The sequence below is a fragment of the Manihot esculenta genome, chromosome 3 (assembly GCF_001659605.2).
Source record: "Manihot esculenta cultivar AM560-2 chromosome 3, M.esculenta_v8, whole genome shotgun sequence".
NCBI lineage: Eukaryota > Viridiplantae > Streptophyta > Magnoliopsida > Malpighiales > Euphorbiaceae > Manihot > Manihot esculenta.
The window spans coordinates 26,432,551-26,451,975 of NC_035163.2; the positions used below are offsets into that span (position 1 = coordinate 26,432,551).

General features: G+C 34.5%; 3 protein-coding genes across 11 annotated transcripts; 1 reads left to right on the plus strand and 2 right to left on the minus strand.

Moving 5' to 3' along the window:
• The first annotated feature begins 588 nt into the window (after positions 1 to 588).
• LOC110611473 lies at positions 589 to 2,579 on the plus strand. Its single transcript, XM_021751846.2, has 2 exons — positions 589 to 1,175; positions 1,871 to 2,579. Exons 1-2 carry the CDS (start codon positions 971 to 973, stop codon positions 2,470 to 2,472), a joined length of 807 nt encoding a protein of 268 aa, XP_021607538.2. The 5' UTR covers positions 589 to 970; the 3' UTR covers positions 2,473 to 2,579.
• Positions 2,580 to 2,693: 114 nt separating this feature from the next.
• Positions 2,694 to 5,532, minus strand: LOC110611472 (scarecrow-like protein 21). 2 transcript variants are annotated; one of them, XM_021751844.2, is made up of 2 exons: positions 5,403 to 5,532; positions 2,694 to 4,653 (listed from the first exon to the last, which is right to left on the minus strand). In XM_021751844.2, the coding sequence occupies exon 2, from the start codon at positions 4,450 to 4,452 to the stop codon at positions 2,842 to 2,844; it is 1,611 nt and encodes a 536-aa protein (XP_021607536.1). In that variant the 5' UTR covers positions 4,453 to 4,653; positions 5,403 to 5,532; the 3' UTR covers positions 2,694 to 2,841. The 2 variants fall into 2 exon arrangements, with proteins under 2 accessions (XP_021607536.1, XP_043811257.1); XM_043955322.1 differs by having other exon boundaries at positions 2,694 to 4,645; positions 5,403 to 5,505.
• A 5,188-nt stretch (positions 5,533 to 10,720) lies between these two features.
• LOC122723351 (zinc finger CCCH domain-containing protein 18-like) lies at positions 10,721 to 15,187 on the minus strand. 8 transcript variants are annotated; one of them, XM_043955398.1, is made up of 8 exons: positions 15,111 to 15,187; positions 12,750 to 13,690; positions 12,499 to 12,666; positions 12,224 to 12,403; positions 11,972 to 12,048; positions 11,653 to 11,823; positions 11,453 to 11,570; positions 10,721 to 11,375 (listed from the first exon to the last, which is right to left on the minus strand). In XM_043955398.1, exons 2-8 carry the CDS (start codon positions 13,679 to 13,681, stop codon positions 11,291 to 11,293), a joined length of 1,731 nt encoding a protein of 576 aa, XP_043811333.1. In that variant the 5' UTR covers positions 13,682 to 13,690; positions 15,111 to 15,187; the 3' UTR covers positions 10,721 to 11,290. The 8 variants fall into 8 exon arrangements, with proteins under 8 accessions (XP_043811333.1, XP_043811338.1, XP_043811335.1 ...); XM_043955403.1 differs by having other exon boundaries at positions 10,721 to 11,301; positions 12,759 to 13,690; positions 14,785 to 15,152; XM_043955400.1 differs by having other exon boundaries at positions 12,759 to 13,690; positions 14,785 to 15,152.
• Positions 15,188 to 19,425: the final 4,238 nt, after the last annotated feature.

Genomic DNA, 19,425 nt, shown 5'->3' on the forward strand with positions numbered 1-19,425 from the left:
TAGCATAATTGATGTAGAGTAGAATAGAGTAGTTATTTAAAAAAGATTTTAAAAAATTTAGAATAGAGTTTTATTTTAATTTGTACTATTTTTTATTCAAGATTTTGACCACAATTTAGAAATAGTCATAAGTAGTTCTCCATTGTTTTTCTTTATAATAAAATGATGTTTTGCAAATGAAAAATATTGATATTTCTATGAATTAAATTATATTTTAAAATATACACTATAATGATTTATTTTTTATACAATGAAAAATATGATTTTTTTTTGGAAAAGTTTTTGAATCACAAAATTATTTTTGTTATTAATAAATGAACACATTTTACATATTTTCCCTTATTTTATGAAAAATAAAAAATGATTTAAAAAAAAAAAGAAATGAAGGGAAATTTTGTTTTCCCAAAAATAACTATGAACTAATGTTTCAAGATAATTTCAATCAGAAATATCGAAGACTTCCAGTTGTGACCATCAAATGATTGGTTGACATTGTCAAATTGGATTCTATCTCACGTATATATATATATATATATATGCTATTGAAAATTACGGAAACTCATAATGAGAAAAAGAAAGCAGTAGCGCTAGCTTGTCATCCAAGTGGGGACTGAGGTGATGGGACGTTGTTCCAGCCCAGAAGGTTGGATTCGGTAAAAAGAAAAAAAAAGCAAGCTATGAGATATCAAAAAATTGGATTTGGAAAATGCCTCTGCGTTTTTTGGTTAAAAGTTTCTCTTGAAGGATCGTTGAACACTTCTTGTGACTGCTGGGTGGGGCTCAGATTATAAATGCGCTGTAGATAGCATACAAAAGCCCTTAAATTCACCATTTTTGTCCTTGCTTTAGCACCAACTGCTGAAATTATGCAGCCACGTTATGGCGTATATCTCCACCGGAGCCAACGCGCCAAATTCACAAAAACACCTCTCTCTACTCTCATCTACTTAGCACGGAGGAAGAAGCAAAGATGCAGGCTCTGTGGGTGTCCTTGAAGGAGAATGCCAACTGTGGGAGCAAGCTAATTAACGTGGTTGCCCACCCAGAAAAATGCAATGGGAGAAGGAGCAGCAGTTATGAAAAGGAAAATTTTGACAAGAAACTCATTCGTCATACGAGAAAATCATTTGGAGATGTGATTATCAAGGGATACCACACACGAACAAGGTACTTGGGTAAGTCTCCATTATTCCTCTGTTGCATTTTGCATTTGTCTTCTTGCTGGTTACTGCGCTATTTGGGTTGTTCTTCGTATTCATAGCTAACTTCTTCATGCTGCATCAAACATAAGACTTAGCATCTAATATTAAGATGCTATTTCAGAGGTTCTCTTGAGCCTCGCTAATTGGGGAATCGAGCATTGTCATAGAAATGGCAATGCTTCTAGTTCAATGGCTTTCAACTGATAATCAACAGAGTTGAGGAAATTTAATCACCAAGGATCTACTTACTGTGTGTTTAAACATGGAATTAAGTGAAATGAGAGACTTAATTAGACTCAAATGACTAATGTCCTTCCTAGTAATACATCACACAGTCCAATTCACTGAAAGGTCAGCTAGCGAACAAAACGTGGCTGGCCTACCATATGATTACAGGAGACCCTCTAATTGAAGGGACATAGGGACGTTTTTGTAAGCTTGCAGCTCAAGGGTATGCATACTGGTCCCTTTAATGTGTGATGATTTGTGAATTTGGTTGCAATATTGATAAAATATGGAAAAAAAAAAAGAAATGCAAATATAGAAAAAGAATAAAATATCAGTAAGTGTATGCAAGGGCAATCTGATACAAGCTTGATTATTTCTGGAGCTTATGAAAATGAAATTTCTGTTTCTGATTCTGGATTATTTTCTTGCATTTTGAGCAGAGCTCAAAATGGGTGACCCAGCAAGAAATATCACTGAGATGATCTTCCAGAGGGCATCAACATACCCATCAAAGCCGTCAAGGAAGATCCAAAAGGTCTTAAGGGTGAAGAACTCCATTGAAATTCTTGAAAGGTTTGAGAAATATAGAGAGAAAGTAAAGGAGAGTGCCTATAAGCAACAAAAGACACATCCAAGAAGCATTGTAGACGGAAATGAGCTTCTGCGATTCTATGGCACGACAATGTCCTGCTGCAGTGAAAAATCGATGCGAGTTTCAGAGCTGTGTAAAGATCCCACTTGCAGAGTCTGCAGAATGATTCAATCTAATTTTGACACAGAGTATACCAAGAAGAATGGGATTCGATTAAGTACAAATAGTGAGGAACTAAGTGAAAACATGATTACCTTGTCAATGTTGAAAATGGAAAGGGCTGCAATAGTATGCAGGATAATTGCAGGCACAGTTGATAATAAGGTTAACAATGGGTTAAAAGAAGAGTGTGATTCTATAGTGACTGAAGCCCAGTATTCTGAGTCAGAATCTTTGATTGTAAGAAATCCCAGTGCTGTACTTCCCTGCTTTGTCATAGTTTTCTCATGAGATTTTCTGATATCTGTAAATGTGTTCTTTTTGTAGTTAAATCAAAACCGGGGCTGGGAACATTGTAATATTCCTACATTAGCTAAGTTAAACGTGTTTCTGCTAAATAAGCTTTCAGTTAAATTCTTCTGAAAATCAGCCTAACAAGTGGTTTGAAATTGACTAAGCGATAATTGTACTGCAGATACACTTCAGAAAGATCACATGCTTGATGAGAGCGCTTATATTGCAAATTAGCGAATTCATTATTGCTAGATAATCCGTTAATGTTTCAACATTGTTATGCTATTTAGACTACAAAGAACATGATGAAATGATCTTGCCTCAAAAGCTGTCTGAAGCATACAAGTCTCTCGAGTATTCTGCTTATCACCTCCATGCACAAGAAGCAACCAAAGGCCGGTTCATCCAGCCAAGATATAAAGCTCCGTCTCGTTCTTCAAGTGTGTACTTATTGGAGTAGCTCTCGAGCAAAGTTTTGATAGTAGCATTCACATAAGTGCTTAATGGGTATGGTGTAAACCCAGCCATGGTGAACCGTGATCTCCACTTACCCAGAGGTTCATGTCGTTCCACTCTCTCAGCACCCTCACATGCTATAATGTTGACAACCTCCCGAGCAAGACAGTGCTGCTCAACATTGATCCTCTCCTTGTGCTCCCTTGGTAGAGTAACATCAATTGATTCAAATACAGCCAAATAATAGTTTAATGCCTCGGTGAAACGGAGAAGAAAAGGGGCAGTATTAGTATTTGATTCTTGCTCAACGAGAGTTACCACCTTGGGAGATAAGCTCTTAACCAACCTCAACAGCCTGTCTCGGTGATTTTGAGTACCCACACTTTCATCGGGCAAATGATGAAGTGTTAATGCAAAATTAACAGCAAGAGCTTCACCAGGTCGAATTCCAAGATTCTCCAGTTGAATTTCAGAAGCAGAAACTGCAGCGGCATGGAACTCGAAGGGTACTTTACATGACTTGGCAAGCCTCGATAGTCTTTGCCCCACTATATCAAGTCCTCCTCCACGAGCATATGCTGATGTTGAATCATCAATGCCTGTAAGTCGAATATGTGGAGGCCCTCCAGGTTGAGCAGCAAGAGCCTGGATTAAGGTGACCCACTGGCTGCCCTGTGAAATTTGAAAATCAATTATGTGAACTTTTCTTTCATCCTTCATTGCTTCAGCAATTGCTCCATTTGCTGACATATACCCAAACTTGAAGTATGGGCAAACTTCATAGAGTATGTGCATGTAAGAGAAAAGCTCAGCACTTGCAGGCTCCTTGCATCTTAGCGCTTTGTAGATACTACTTCCTGAAGATGCCAACCTTGCAACAAGACCTTCCACCATGTAGGCTCCCAAACGTTGAATTGGCTCACCGGAAACTGATACCTTCTGACGTAACTCTGTCATTAGCCATTCAAATGTAAGCATATCATTGTTTGCAACTGCTTGAGCACAAGCACAAAGTGCTGCTTTTAAGTCTCCTCTGGACATCATCTCTACCAAAAATTTAAACTTCTCTTCCTCGGATGTGATTTGGCTCGCCGGAGTCGTTATATTATATATGTCAAGATCATCTATAGGACCCAGCATTGCAGTTTCCAGTTCTCTAAGCTTGTGGGTAACATAAGAGTCCCTATCTGGTGAACAACTGGTATTCTCAGAGGAATCATGCAGATCCAACAGGCATGATTGAGAATTTAGCTGAGATATTGCACTTTCATTTGGGGAGAAACTACCGGTAGATGGAGAATTGTGAACAGGGTAACTACTAGTTCCAGATGAAGATTCTAGAGTGCACTGCTGTTCAAAAGTCTCCACTGAAAGGTGCATCTCTTGGCTGCGATCATCAGAAAATGGGTAGTGGCCTACATTCTGATTCGGATGCCAGCAATATGACTCCTGATCTCCCATAGTTTGGTCATAGAACCTCTGAGATCCATCCATAATTGTAGTTTTCTTAGATGATTGCATTGAACAATAGCTAATTCTTTGATTTGGCACAACTTTTGGTGACTCGCAGTAGTAACACCAGGAAAGCTTTATGGCAGAGATTTTCTCAAACCCAAATGACAGGATGAACTACAAAACTTGTTTCAAGTGAAGCATGAGAATCCATAAGCTTTTGCTATCTTATGAACATATCCTGCTTGAAACAGAAGATAAACTGCAGAGCTGACATAAAAGAGAAGAGTAACATGATCATTAGAGTTAGTGTGATGAAAAACAAGGCAATTCATGGTGTATAGATTATTGCAGCAGATTGCAAACATGAAGACTTGTACAAAAATTTATCCATGGGCAGCACTAAGCAGATGGAATAAATTTGAGTTGGCACACCCAGGAAGTTGGATCATTTATTTGGAGACAAACATCATTAGCTTGGAACTTGAATGAAAAATCACTTTTGTTATCTCTTATCCTCAAATTAAACATAAAACAACAACAATATGGTCTTAAAGTAAACATTTGGTTTGTTTGACTCGCATCTCATAAAGGAAATCAAATCACCACATCTAGCTTCAGGCTAAAACTCAGAGAGAGGGAGAGAGATGTGTGGAGGTGAAGGCCTTAAAGGAGAAATCAAAATTTTACCAAAGGAGGTAAGTTGAATTGGGTTTTGCCCAGTAATATTGAATTTTGAACCTCCAAGAATTTAAATTCTTCTCTCCCACCAAAAATTTACAGAAGGGAAATTTCCATTGTGAATTGGGAAACCCCAAAAGGATCAAAGCCAGGAACAGACAGAGAGAAAGAGAGGTACATGAATCTAAAGCCATAACTTTATCTATAAAAAGAAAAAGAAGACTTCAAGTATCCTTTTTTCTGGACCAAGCCAAGATTCAGAATCAAAGGGTGATAGCAGAATAGACCCACTTATCAACTTCACCATCAATTTTAATGGAGTTCTATCTTTTACATACCGTGTTACTTGAACTCTTCTTTGGTTTGGTTTCTTGGGTTTGCTTTGCCTTAACCTCAGAAGCAGTGATTGAAGCCAAAGATCTTGATCCCCAGCAAGTACATGGTCTCCTTTTACCAGAATAAATTATACTTTTATAGCAATTGATTCTCACCATTGACCTTTCTATGAACTGGAATTACAATTCTGCCACTGGATATGGAATAAATTGAGAAATTAAACATAATATTAACTACTGGTAATTAAACTATGTATATGTTTTTGAATGTCAGATATTTAAGAATTATATTTAAAGACATTGGTTACTCTTCTTAACTGACCGACCAAATTAGGTGAATGGTTGTTAAGGGACAAGAAGCCTTGGTCAAAATTCCTCAACTCATTGGTTTTTTTTATTATTTTTTTATTGGTAAACCATTCTTTAAGTAATTGTTTTTTTAAAAAAATTATTAAATTATGAGCTACTACATGGAATTGTATTTTAATTATGAAATTTATTAAAAAAAATTGTTTCCAAGTTGTGTACTTTTCTGTTTTGTTTAGTGAATAGCTTTAATTTGTGTGGAGAAAATAGTAAAACTCTGTCGTTTGGGTAATTTTTGTGTAAATCTAATTTATAATAAATATAATAATAAAACTGAAGATGTGGGGACTAAAAAAGACGAGCCCAACACGTGTGCCACGCCGGAAATGGACCCACGCGGTTATTCTCTGTCTGTGACGCATGCTTTTTGTAATAATACCCACTTCCTTCTCTTTCCTTTCTTTATTCCCACTGTCAGAGAATATTAGGATAAAAAGTTAAAAAAATATTTATATTTATTTTTTTATTCTTAAATTTAAGACTTATGTTACTTAATTTCTCATAAATAAATAATTTAATTTTATTAAACTGAAAAGAAAATATTTTTTTATTAAAATATAAAAATGTTAATATCAAATTTTGAAAATTGAAATATATATTTTATAAATTGATTTTAATATACTAAAACTAAAAAAAAACAAAAGACTACGGAAAATCAAGAAAATCCGCTGTTCGTTTCCTACCTATAAATTAATTGATGAAGCCAGCAGAGAAATCGTCCAAAAACATATGATGAATTATAGTATATAATCCTCATAATAAAGTAATTTATATTTTGTTTTGTTCCAAATTATTCTTTTTATTTGAAATTAATAAATTTAAAACGTCCAATTTATTTTTTTAATTATTTATATTTAATAACATAATTAATTTCTAATCTATTTAGTAACAGCTAAAATTGACTTGCGATTGCATAACCAAACAAAACGAGATAACGATCCCTTGACCTTTCATGTCTCCTCCCATGGGTTTGTCGACCTCTGCCTTGTTTGACTGCTTTTTTAAAAAAAAAAAATTATTATTTAATTTTTAAAAAAAATTAAAAAATATTTTTCATTGAAAATATTTTCAATAAAATCTAAAGTAAATTTATTAAAAAAATAAAAAAAAATTCAAGTTCTAAAGATATTTTATATTTTAAATTTAAATTTAAAAATTTTAATTAAAAAAAAAAATCTTTTACTCCGTCGTCTCCTTTCAGGAAATATTCAAAAGAGAGAACTTACGATAATACAAGGCGGCATTCTCTGAAGATTGAGCAAGAATTATTTATTAATTTTTTTAAATTATAATTTTTCTTAACTCTGCATTTTGAAATTAAAAATTTTATATAATTAAATTTTTATCTTATAAAATTCGTAATTAAAATAAGAAATTTAAATTTTTTTAATTTTAAAATTTTTCATTTTCTACAAAATCACCAATGGGTAAACCATTTTCAATTTCTCTCTCTTTTTTGTTTTATTCTATTTTAACTATTAAATTGATGGCTTTAGCAACTTTCATATGCTGCTATAATTAAGAATCTTCTTCCAATCCTATTTTATTATTTTTTTTTTCTCTTTAATTAATAATTTATTTTTATTTCATAAAAATACAAAAATTAATCAAAATGACTGATCAAGAAAATGGGTTGATCTTTTTTCTCTCAATTTTTTTTCTTGTTTCAATAAATAATTTTTTTTTTTTTTAAATTTCCCTGCCAATTAAATGAGATAATGCTAACGTAGCATGAAATTCAGAAATTTCTCGTCAGCATTAGATCATGCAGTTGCAATATTTGATTCAAGTTCATCTTTATTTTTTCTTTATAGTTTCAATTAAAGTTTTTAATTTATTATTTCCTCAGCAACCTTTTGAATATTGAAATTTTGTTATTATAGTCATATCTCAGTCAACTAATTAAATTCCCCCATCTTCACGTTCTATGAAAAATATGCATACCAACACCTCAGTCAAGTTTTCAAAATAAAAGTTTCATTAACATTCAGAAATCAACAGTATCACATCAAATCATAATTAATAAAGAAAAATTAGGATATATATATATTTTTTTTCAATATAATCTGTTTGGGTTTTAAATACAATCAAATAAGGAAAAAGAGGAGGCAAATGCAAATGAATTTGGTATGGAAAAGAAAATCAACTTGGCATTTATCACAAGTCAAAACTTTCTGCAGTGTTTGACTGCTTGGAAAATTACAAGAGAATAATAAATTTTTTCAAAGATGATGAGGTTTTAAAGACTTTCTACCACTTTATTTATTGTATGATAATAGAGGAAAATTAAGAACAGGTTGGTTCAGCAATTAAATACCATTTCTACAAGAAAAATAAAAATTAACTAAAGACTTTTTTTTTTTAATTTCTATTTCTTTGTGTCATTATTATGAATAAATAATACCGTTTATGCTATGTGGGTATGAAACACATTCTGCTAAAGTTGATTTCAAAATCCTACTAAATTTAAAGAATTGAAATGATTTGTTAGGCTTTTGTTGATGTTGCTCTTAGCTCCAGATGCATCTAGCGGCAGCATTTGTCCAATGGCGGTGGGGCTCCTTGTAGCAACCAGCAGGGATAGGGTTTCTTGGTGTTGGGCCTTTTTGATTAGCTGGGCTCGCTCTTCTGTTCATTTTTGTAATTGGACTAGGCCCTATTCCCTTTAATGCAATTACCTTTGAGGAAAAAAAAAAAAAACTATTGACAGTAAAAATAAAAAGCTTTGTATCTGAAGAAATAGATTAGAAGCGAAATGGGTTCCACTTATTGAGAGGTTAACCCAAAAACCCAATAGAATAACTTCTCCTGTTGGCTTTCTTTAGATCATCTTTACATTATGCAGCATCTCTTCTCTTGTCTGATGTTCTATAGCAAGGTCCTCAGCTTGAAATTTTGATTTGAAGCTTTGGTATTCAAATTACTCCCAACTTGTTTTTTATTTCACTATCTTTGTTCTGCAAGTTTTGCTCTACTTCTGCACATTTTAGCCATGAACTTAGCCTTTAGTTTGTCCGTAAAACTTAGTCTCTATTGTTTGTACAATATACAAGAAGAATTCTTCAATTCTTTCAAGTTGGTATCACAGCCATTCTTTTAAGGATTGTTCTTCTTTTTTCCAAGCCCTTTCTGTTAAAGTCTTCCAAAGTTTCTGGCTCTCCTTGTTTTTTTGAAGTCAAGTCTTTTAACTGGTGAAGTCTCTAAACTCTACAGAAGAAACCAACGATAAATTCATTGAAAAGACAGGATCAATAAAAAGACTTATCTTGTCCAGAAGTGCCCCCACAGAATTCATTTTTTATTATTTTTTTCTTCACCTATTTCCACTTATTATTACATTTGAGAGTGCCATCTGTATTCTGTGGAAGAGAATATAAATGGGTTGTCCAGGTATTTTTTGTGGGTACAGTAGAAAATTTTAAACAACATTGAGAGGCATGTCCTAGATTATATGACTTGACTGCATAATAATTGGTCTGTCCTTGCAGGCCCTACCACTTTGTAAGTTAGAGTTAGGTATCCTCAACTCAGAGGACAAAGATTGTCTGATTGGTTGGAAATTGCATTATCCTTCTTTTCAAGCACAAACTGTATGTAACAGCAATGATTAGTGAGTGGTGTGGTGAGGATGGGCTTGCTTTTAAACTTAAATGGTAGTCACAAGATTCTTATAAGATATCTGCTAATTACTTCTATTCACTGCTCAATGTGTTCTCTGTAGAGCAAAGGCAAGATAAGGTCTTTTTTTTTTTTTTTTTTTGAAATTGTGTTCATTTTAATAAACATAACATTTTCCTCCTTGCTGGTTTACAAGTTTTTATATGATGTATGAATCTTACGAACACTTACAAGATAAAGTTACTTCTATAGACAAGACAGGAATAAAAATTTTCGCTCTACTGTTTCTTTCAAATCTGTTTATTTTTACTACTTGTGAATGGATGTCTCGTCTTTTTTGGCCTTGGTTGGATGAGGGAAATGGGGGAAAAGTAAATTCAAAGGCTCCTTCATTTTGGGGTTAACGGTGGTTGGAAAGACTCGGCTCATTTCTCTCATCTATATCTTCAGGCAACCTAAAAAGCTTCTATTAGGTTGCAAGTTTACATCCCTTGATGCTCCACCAACTAAAAGATAGCTTTTTTTTTACACCTAGTTTTAAAGACTTGAGCCTTTTTCTTTAACAATGTCTCATAGCATTTAAAGCCCGTATAGGAAGGGAGATTCGAACCGAAAGACCTGAAATCAAGCATGATCTGATAGCATTTAAAGTCCATATAAAAAGGAGGCTCGAACTGAGATATCTGGAATCAAGCATGATACCCTTGACCACTAAACTACAACAAGTGCATTGGCTGAAGATTTAAGCTTATTAATTTATTTTTGGGAGGGAAGCTTACCGTTTAACCTCATACAGATATAATATACAATTGGTTGGCAGGTCACTCTCAGCCGCTCACTGAGAGGACAACATTTCCCGAAAGTTGCGGCCATAAAAATGCTTTAAACAGTGATTTCAATCAAGGGTGGCTCAGCTAAGGGAGATAATTATAAAAGGGTCCACCAATAGGTGATGTCAATTTCACATGGTTCACCAGATAGAGATAATGAATGGGACATGCTTGGAACAATGCAGCTTGTCTTCATGTTACGTAGTACAGCTACTTGTCTCTTTTTTATCTGTGAATTTGTGGGTTTTGATCATAGATATTTATTCCACATATTATATTGCAAAACCCTTATCTGGATGTCACTTGTGAATGAGCATATTGCCTAACTTGCCTCTGTCAATGGGTCCCCCTTTGTTTCATTCATTGTGGTGTTGATTATTATATGCTCAAGTTGTGGCTTGTTACATCCGGATGTTTATACACTCAGCCGGTTTTATATAATGTTTGCGAGTTTAAAAAGAGTTTTTAAGATTTTGCAAGGATGATTAAGAGAGGAGAGAGAGAGAATATTATAAATAAAAACCATTCTTTGTGCCCAAGCCAAAACAATGGCAAATGCTGAGTAAACAGAAAATGGGAGGACTATGAACAACTTTTGCTAAACTGGTATAAGCCAACTGCTAACCCTTCTGTTGAAGTTATTTCATCTATGAGTGAGTGTTGCAGAGGTTTTAAACATTAACTGCTCTGAACACTGCACATTTTTTTCTAATCCCTTTGGCCCACTAAAGACTTAATTACATATTAGCTACTTAATATTCATGCATTGTTTCTCTAACATTAGAAAAACTGTAGCCTTCTTACATTTATTTGTGTATCATCATATTCTGCTTTGCTACTTCCTTTAGGAGGAGATGCTTCTTGTTTCTTTCGTTAGCCGTTTTTGTACTAGCTGTAAACCTCGACGGAAAACAGAAGAAAAATGCGAAAAAGGTGCCTGTTTATGTATCAAAACCAAAGATGTTGCTGCTGTTGCATTTGTTCTTTGTAACTCTATAAAATCTTCTGTGTGCTGAACCTATATGACTGTAGAAATGCTGCTAGCTATTGGAGATGCAAATGGGCTTTCTGGTAAGTTCAGTCCTTGACTGCACAGCAGAGGTAAAGATAAACTATACCAAGTCGAAAAGAGGTGGGATCTAAGACGAAGAGCTGTGAAAGGCTAGAATAAAAGTTCAGCATATGTATTTGCAATCAATCAGCTCATGAACTCGACTTTTACAAGAAGATGTCTTTTACCTGTCTGAGTCCATGTAGTTGGTTTCCGTACGCCTGAATTTGTCATCACTTACTGAGCCGATGTTCAGAAAGTCCAGCAGATAATTAAAATCTTCGGTCGTTGGCAAATTGATATTATCTGCAAGAGCAAAGAGAAGGAATGAGAATAATAATAGAATGCAGAGACACTGTAATGGGAAATGAAAGCAGGACTTGCTAACCTTCTGAGACTTTAAGCCCGTCCATCGAGTAGCCAAAGTAGGACCGATTGGATATCGGCTTTCGAGCTATTCGCAACTCTGCAAGTTGCCTCCTCTGAAATTCAAGAGCCTGCTCCTGCTCTTCCATAAGCTGCTTCCTCAGCAACCTTGAGGTCTCATATCCTCTTGGCACTATAAAAATATACATATCAGATAAAGCGAAGCAAATAAAAATAGGAATAGAGAGAGCAATTACCAATCACTGTGTGCATTTGCAATACATTAAGAATTCTATCGACTTTACAGACATTAAATTTGTATTTTTTTAACCAAAACTTACTTGGATGAAGCTCAGCATCCATATCTACATATTGAGAAGAGAAACACATTGAAGGCTCAATTCTCTCCTGATACTTCCTGCATCAAAACTTTAGGTATGAGGGAGAGGAAAAGGTTGAGAAGCCCTTTTAAAATTTCAGAATTTAATTTTGTACGCTACGCTAGAAGAACATTAAATAGACTATAATTTTTGATAAATTGTAAAGTCATATGGAGATTCGGCTCTGGCATTCAAATGTTACAGACAATTTACCTATCAATAAGCTTAGATTTTTCCCTGTAAGGTTTCACAAGAACTCGAGCACCACAAACAAAATGAGGATTTCCTTTTGCCAAAATCATCTTCACCGTCTCTGCACTTTCAAATGTCACGAAGCCAAACATCCTTTTCTGTTGGCAGGGAATCCTTACATCCTCAACTGATCCAAAAGTGCTGAAAATAAAACCAGAAAACTATAAGAAAAAAAAATGCACATTGAGAAGATGGATGCCAAGAGCCTGCAAAGAGTTTATTGACTAAACAAGTACTTGAAGTAGTTGGAGACATCATCTTCTGTAAAAGTACTCTCAGCTGGGAAAGTTAGATATATCTGCCGTGATCCACTAACAATCGGACCAGGATCATTTCTGTCACCCCAAGTTTCCATGTATTTTGGAACATCTTCAGCTAAAATTACTGCATGCTGACCATGAGGTCTGCAACTCAAGTCAAGAGAAAATGCTTAGTTAAAAACGAGCATATAAAAAAGATATGAAATTGGAATCGTATAGAAGCTCACAATATGCACCTGTCGATCAGTCGAATACTGTTTTTCAATCTAGCAAGAAGTTTCGTCAAACTATAACCAGCTTTCCCATGTCTCTGGCTCTCTGTGAGATACCCTTCCGCTTGAAGAACTTTTCCATATTTCTCGTAATATATCATTGGCAAAGAAGCAATTGAAACAGGACCACCTTTTCTTGATTTCAAAAGCTCTATGATTTCCAACTCCAACTTCTTAAGTGATCCTGGTGAGAAAAGTTGATCATCATTGATAGCATCAAATGTTCGAGGGAAGTTCTCGGAGACTTGTCCATGATAGTACCTACAGTTACTTCCATGCTTACAAAAACCCTTGTTAAAATAGTGACAAGTCTTAACAGGAATCTCATTTAAGCTTGAATACCGGCGACCTGTCCTTGCAGTTAAATGACCCAGTGCAGTATCCGAGTTAAAATAATCACTTGGGAACCCCATATTTCCCAAGTTAACAGGCTCCATTTGATCCTCCAAACTCAAGAACTGAGTTTGGTTTTGCAGCTCAGAAACAGAATCCAGGTAACCCATAGATGCAAAATCTGAATTATGCTGAGCTCCAACTTGAGATTCCCAGTAGGAAGAAGGGACTCGGAAGGCCGGTGGTGAAGACAAAAATGACCGAGACAAAACAGTGAAGAAAGGATTGAACTGTGAGGAAAGATCCGAAACAGGTGGTGAATTCATGGGGGGTGAGATTGGAGAAGTTGCTGATTTAAGGGCTAATTGATTTAGTTCAGCTTTAGCCTTATAAATCACTTCTTGAATAATCACATCAGGACTCATAGCCAGATTAATCATTTCTTGATCACCACCATCTTGTAAAAGAAGATAACCAATAATCTTAGTAACATTCTCTGGTTCCAGTTTCTTGATTCTGTTGAACACAATCCTCGTATGCTCTGAAAAATCCATCTTGCATGACTGCAAAATGACCAATAAAAAACCATAATAAAATCTCCAGACAATTGAAAAATCAAACCAAAACAAAAAAAAAGGAAGGCTACAGGGAAATGGCAGGAAAAAAATCCACTTCATAATCATTATATCTAGCACCACCAGATGAAAAACCAAGTACAAAACGAATTTTTATTCCTCAATATTTAAGCACAAGAAGAAAAGGAGAGATAAAAGTCAAAGAAGTACAGAATCCAAGCCGCCATAACAAGTTGCAGATCTAGTAAGCTCATAAAATAACTCAGAACAAACAGAAAAAAAAAAAAAAAAGGTTACGTTTTCTGTCAGAGATTCAGACAAGGAGATGGAGATCTTCCAGGATATGTAACTCTAAAATGGAATATTAAGGAAGCAAAAAAAAAAAAAAAAAATCCTACAAAGCCTAACCCAACCTGCGTACTATATTTTTGTCTCATGGAAAATAAAAGGAAACCTATTTAAAGAAAAGTAGTCATCCTAATCAGAACATCATTTGAACCGGAAAAAAAAAAAAGCTAAATCTGGAAATATAAAATAGTTTTAAACATTAAAAAAAAACTGCAAGCTCAGAAGTTGAGGGAAAATAAGTCAAGAAAATATGTGTATATATATACATATACTTGGGCATATTGCAGAGAAAAGAAGCAATAAAAACATGAAGAGACAACATGGTGGTTTGAGCATAAAAACAAACAAGAGGAGAACACAAGAAGGGAAGATTCAGAATGTATAAGGTTGGGAACTCTCTGAACCAACCAAAAACATGATGACTTCTTGGTCCAATCTTAAAAACCCAGAAGAGAAACCTTTTCTTGTTGCTGCAAACTCTTATATATACCTAAAAATAACAAGAGTTCAAATTGTTTTCAAACTCCAGAACCCAAAACTTTTCATGCTTGAAGTAATCCGTTAGCAGAAAATAATCAATCATGGACATACCCACAATAACAAAACAACTTTCAAGAGAAAATATGAAGACAAACTCCAAAAGAATCAACACAGAAAGAGGAAAAATTAATTCAAGGACTCCAAAGCAAAACCAAAACAAAACTCATTGAAATGACTGTAGAGATCCAACATACCAAAAAAAGCTTACAATAATCTCAGTTTGGAAGCAAAAGCTGTCTCAGAAGAACCATGAAAGATCTTTAAAAACCATGTCTGTATACCCTCTTCTCCTCCTCTTTCTCTATCTCTCCATACTTGCTTTATCTCTCTCTTTCTCAAGCCCTTGCTCTTAAATTAAGAAGGAAATTTGCAGAAATGATGTTTTATACTTCAAAACACTTTCACAACCACATAACTGCTTCAGTTTGATTTGCAAATCACAGTTAATTATGGCATATAAAGGAATTCACTTATATGATTATAAGGAGAAATGAATCATTAAAAATAGTTGCTAACTCACTATAGCACTGTGACTTTTTCTTTGCTGCCTTTTTTTTCTCCTTTATTAGATTTCATAATTTTTAGTCATAGATTTTATAAGCTTCAGATAAAAACGGCTACATATTTTCCTTCATTTTCGAACTTAGTTAAAACTGTTTCAACTGAAATGAATTACACAATTGACCTCATCTACAAAAATCCAAAAAAATAATTTATTTATTTATTCGGAAATTCCAAGGTGCAAAATTTAAAATTCCAACTACACATGTCGGCAAGCTGCATCACTTGAGGCTGAGTGGCACAAACATGGATTTTGTTTTGTCTTCTTGTTGTGGAGCTTACTTATGCACCGTTGGATCGACATAGATACTCACTCTTCACCAATCTCAATGGTCCAATGTGCCTTTGGTGTATGCAAATAGCCTGTACACCATTCATTCATGCAAATTTACTATTGTTTCGAAAACAATATAATCAATTAAGTCCACTTTATTTTTTTATAAAAATTATTTAATTCCATTTTTAATTTAAAGATAACATTAATTGTTATCTTATATAAATATTTTTAATAATTATAAATTATTTAATATTAATATTAAAAAAATAATTTAAAGAGTATTTTGGGACAAATTATTATAATTTTTTTGAAAATTAACATTATTAAGTAGTCTGACGTATAAATTTTAAATTATTTTAATTAAAAGATAGATATTTTTTATTAAATTTTTAATTATATTTATTTTTAATATAAAATAACAACATTAAATTTTATTGAAATAATAAAATTATTATTATTAATATATAATATGAATTGAACGTTAACAATAATTTAAATTTATTTTAAAAAATTAATAAGGAGTTGTATTGAAAATGTGAGAAAATTAATTAAGATTATAATAGTTAAATTTATATATTATTGATTAATATAAAAAAGTGAGCAACGGTTAAAAATTAATAAAAAAAGGAAAAGAAAATGAATGTCGTTTCCATCATTGATGCATTAAGCTTCGTCATCATTACCATTAATTAGAGTTAGATGGTAGCTGGGCCATGATTACGATTCCATTTTCTCTATTTTAATTTTTTATATTTAATTTTTTTTAAAAAAATTGAACTCCTAATTAAATAAAATTAAAATTATTAATCCTCTATAAAATGAAATAAATATTCCACCAATTAATTTTCAACTGAATATTTAAATATTGATTTAATTATAAGATTACTAATAATATTTTATCACATATAAAAAAAAAAGTGGGTTACATTTAAAACATTAATTTGTCAGAATTTATATATATAAAGAAATTATTTTATTAATTTTTTTTTTTTAAAAAAAAGGAGAAATGGTGAGGAGAAGGGCAGAAAAGGAAGCATGAGAATGAAGGTGAAAGCATTTACCTATTCTAATGGAGAGCTACGTGGGATGGTGTGGGGTGTTTACTGGTCAACAATAATAATTAGAGGAAAATATTTTTATTGAAGAGAGATTTATGGATAAAATGACATAAATTAAAATAAATAAATTAATAAAAAATAATTATATATAAATATATATTGATACAGTGAGAATCGGGCTTTTCTGTTGTATTTATAATAATCTCCACCTTTTTTGTTCATGGTTTTGACTTCACCATATGCTCAAGGTGACATCTGCCCTTTTCACTTCGTGACGTAATAAATATTAATTTTATTTTAAAATAAATAATTTTATTAAATTAATACACATCATCATTGTATAAAGTTAATAATTTGATTGTCTCATCTATCACTGTCTTTATTTATTATGTTCCCCAAGTTTTACCCTTCACATTAAATACATAAATCCAATTTAAAAATAGCGTTGAAAAAATTTAAAAACAATTAATACTTACTACATGATATGACATATTTTTTTTAACTAAAATGTAATTGCATTCAAATTTGAAAGTCCAACATCAAAGCATAAACAATCAATTGTGGAGGGTGCTTAGCCACTCCATCCTGTCTGAAATAGTAGAGGCAGCTCTAGCTATAAGATGTGCCACACTATTGGCAGATCGAGAAACAAAACTCACAGATACTGAATTCATCTCTGCTATTAGAGATTTACAATCATCAACAAGGGACCCAAAATTAGAAAAATCAGAAGTTGAAGAAGAAAGCAAAGCCTTCACTACCGTAAGAGTATCTGATTCCAACACTATCTGATCATAACCCAGCCTCTTAATCCAACTCAGAACTTCTCTAATGGCAATTAGCTCAGCTGTTTTAGGAGAGAAGTAACCAAGGAGTCTATGTTGACAAGCGCCAACAAAAGAGCCATCATATGAGCGAAGCACTCCACCAACTCCAATGAAGCCATCAGGGAAGACTGCTGCATCTACATTAGCTTTCAAGAATCCTTGAAGCGGTGGAACCCAGAAATGTAACGGTGGAGGAGCTGGCACAGCATCAGAAGAACTGTCATCAACGTGTCGCGCATTACACCAATCGTAGAGGATTGTCCTAGCCCGATACACCACAGCAGCAGGGCTCGACCACTTCGAAGACCAGACCACATCATTCCGTGCCTGCCAAAGAGCCCAGCAGATCATTACCACCATAGCTTGGTCTTCCTTTCTCACCAGCTGCAAAACTGAGCACAACCATGCCAAAAATGACGCCGACTGAGGAAAAAGCCATCCAATCGAAGACGCAAGCCATACCCTCTTGGCAAAAGGGCATGTAACCAGCACATGGAGCACAGATTCACTAACAGAATTACATAAAGGACATGAATTATGCACAGGAACATGTCGCTGTTGAAGCAGCTGCAAAACTGGTATGGCATTATTGGCTGCCCTCCACACTAAGTCGCGACACTTAGGAGGAGCCCTGACGTTCCATAATTTCCGCCACATCGCACTAATATGACCTCCCACAACTCCATCCCCAATATTAGTTAGGAATTTATAAACTGATTTAACTGAATATTGACCCTTTGGCTCCAACTTCCATATCAATCTGTCACTAGCAGCAAATCGAGGGAGGGGAATAGACAGTATGGCCTGCTGCTCTTCCATACTAAAAATTGAACGTAACAATGGCAAATTCCAAAAACCATTAATCATCAAATCATGAACAAAGTTTACCTGTGAGTTAACAGGCTGCGATGTTTGCACCCAGGAGGAAGGCAAATTTGGGATCCAAGGATCTTCCCAGACTCGAATTTGCTGTCCATTTCCAACTTTCCAACACATACCGGCCTTAATAACAAATTGTGCTTCCCAAATGCTTCGCCAAAAATAGCTCGGATTGGACCCCAGACGAGCCGTGATAAAATTAGCATCAGGAAAATAACGAGCTTTAATTAACCTTGCCACCAAAGAAGAAGGATTAGTCACAATATTCCAAGCTTGCTTTCCAACCATAGCCAAGTTGAACTCCCTTAACTTCTTGAAGCCCAACCCTCCAACAAATTTTGGTTGACTCATCCTATCCCAACTCATCCAATGGATTCCCCTTTCATGGTTAATACCTTTACCCCACCAAAACATATTCATCATCTGTTGGAGGTCGTGACAAAGAGTCTTAGGGATTAGAACATGCTCATCACATAATTAGGAAGTGCTTGGAGCACTGTTCTTAGTAAGATTTCTTTACCTGCACGGGACAAGCAACGACGTTTCCAGGAGTTAAGTTTCTGCCACACCTTGTCCTTTAAAAAACCAAATATTTCCCTTTTGTTTATGCCCACCACTGATGGAAGACCCAAATAGTTGCCCAAACTTGAATGCTCTTCCACGCCTAACACAGAGCACACACCAGCCCGATCATTCTGTCTCGTGTTCTTAGAGAAGCATATGGCAGATTTAGTGAAATTTATGAGCTGCCCAGATGCCTGTGCATAAGTAGAAACCACCTCCTTCACAACCTGAGCTTCAGCAGCAGTGCTATGGAAGAAAATCAAGCTATCATCGGCAAAGAAGAGATGAGTTATCTCAGGGCATCTCCTAGCTACCCGACAACCATGTAAAGCCGAACTAGCCACCTTGTGCGATATAAGCTGTGAAAGTCCCTCAGTACACAAGATAAATATATATGGGGACAAGGAATCTCCTTGCCGCAATCCTCGTGTAGGCATAATTGGACCCAATTCCTTCCCATCATGAACAATATGATAGCTGACTGAAGTAATACAGTGCATGATCACACTCGTCCACTGTGTTGAGAAACCCATTTTATCCAAGACATCCGAAACATAATTCCACTCCATACGATCATATGCCTTGCTAATGTCCATCTTTAAGGCACCATAACTCTCACGACCATAGCGCTTTCCTTTGAAAAAGTGCATAAGCTCGAAGGCAATTATA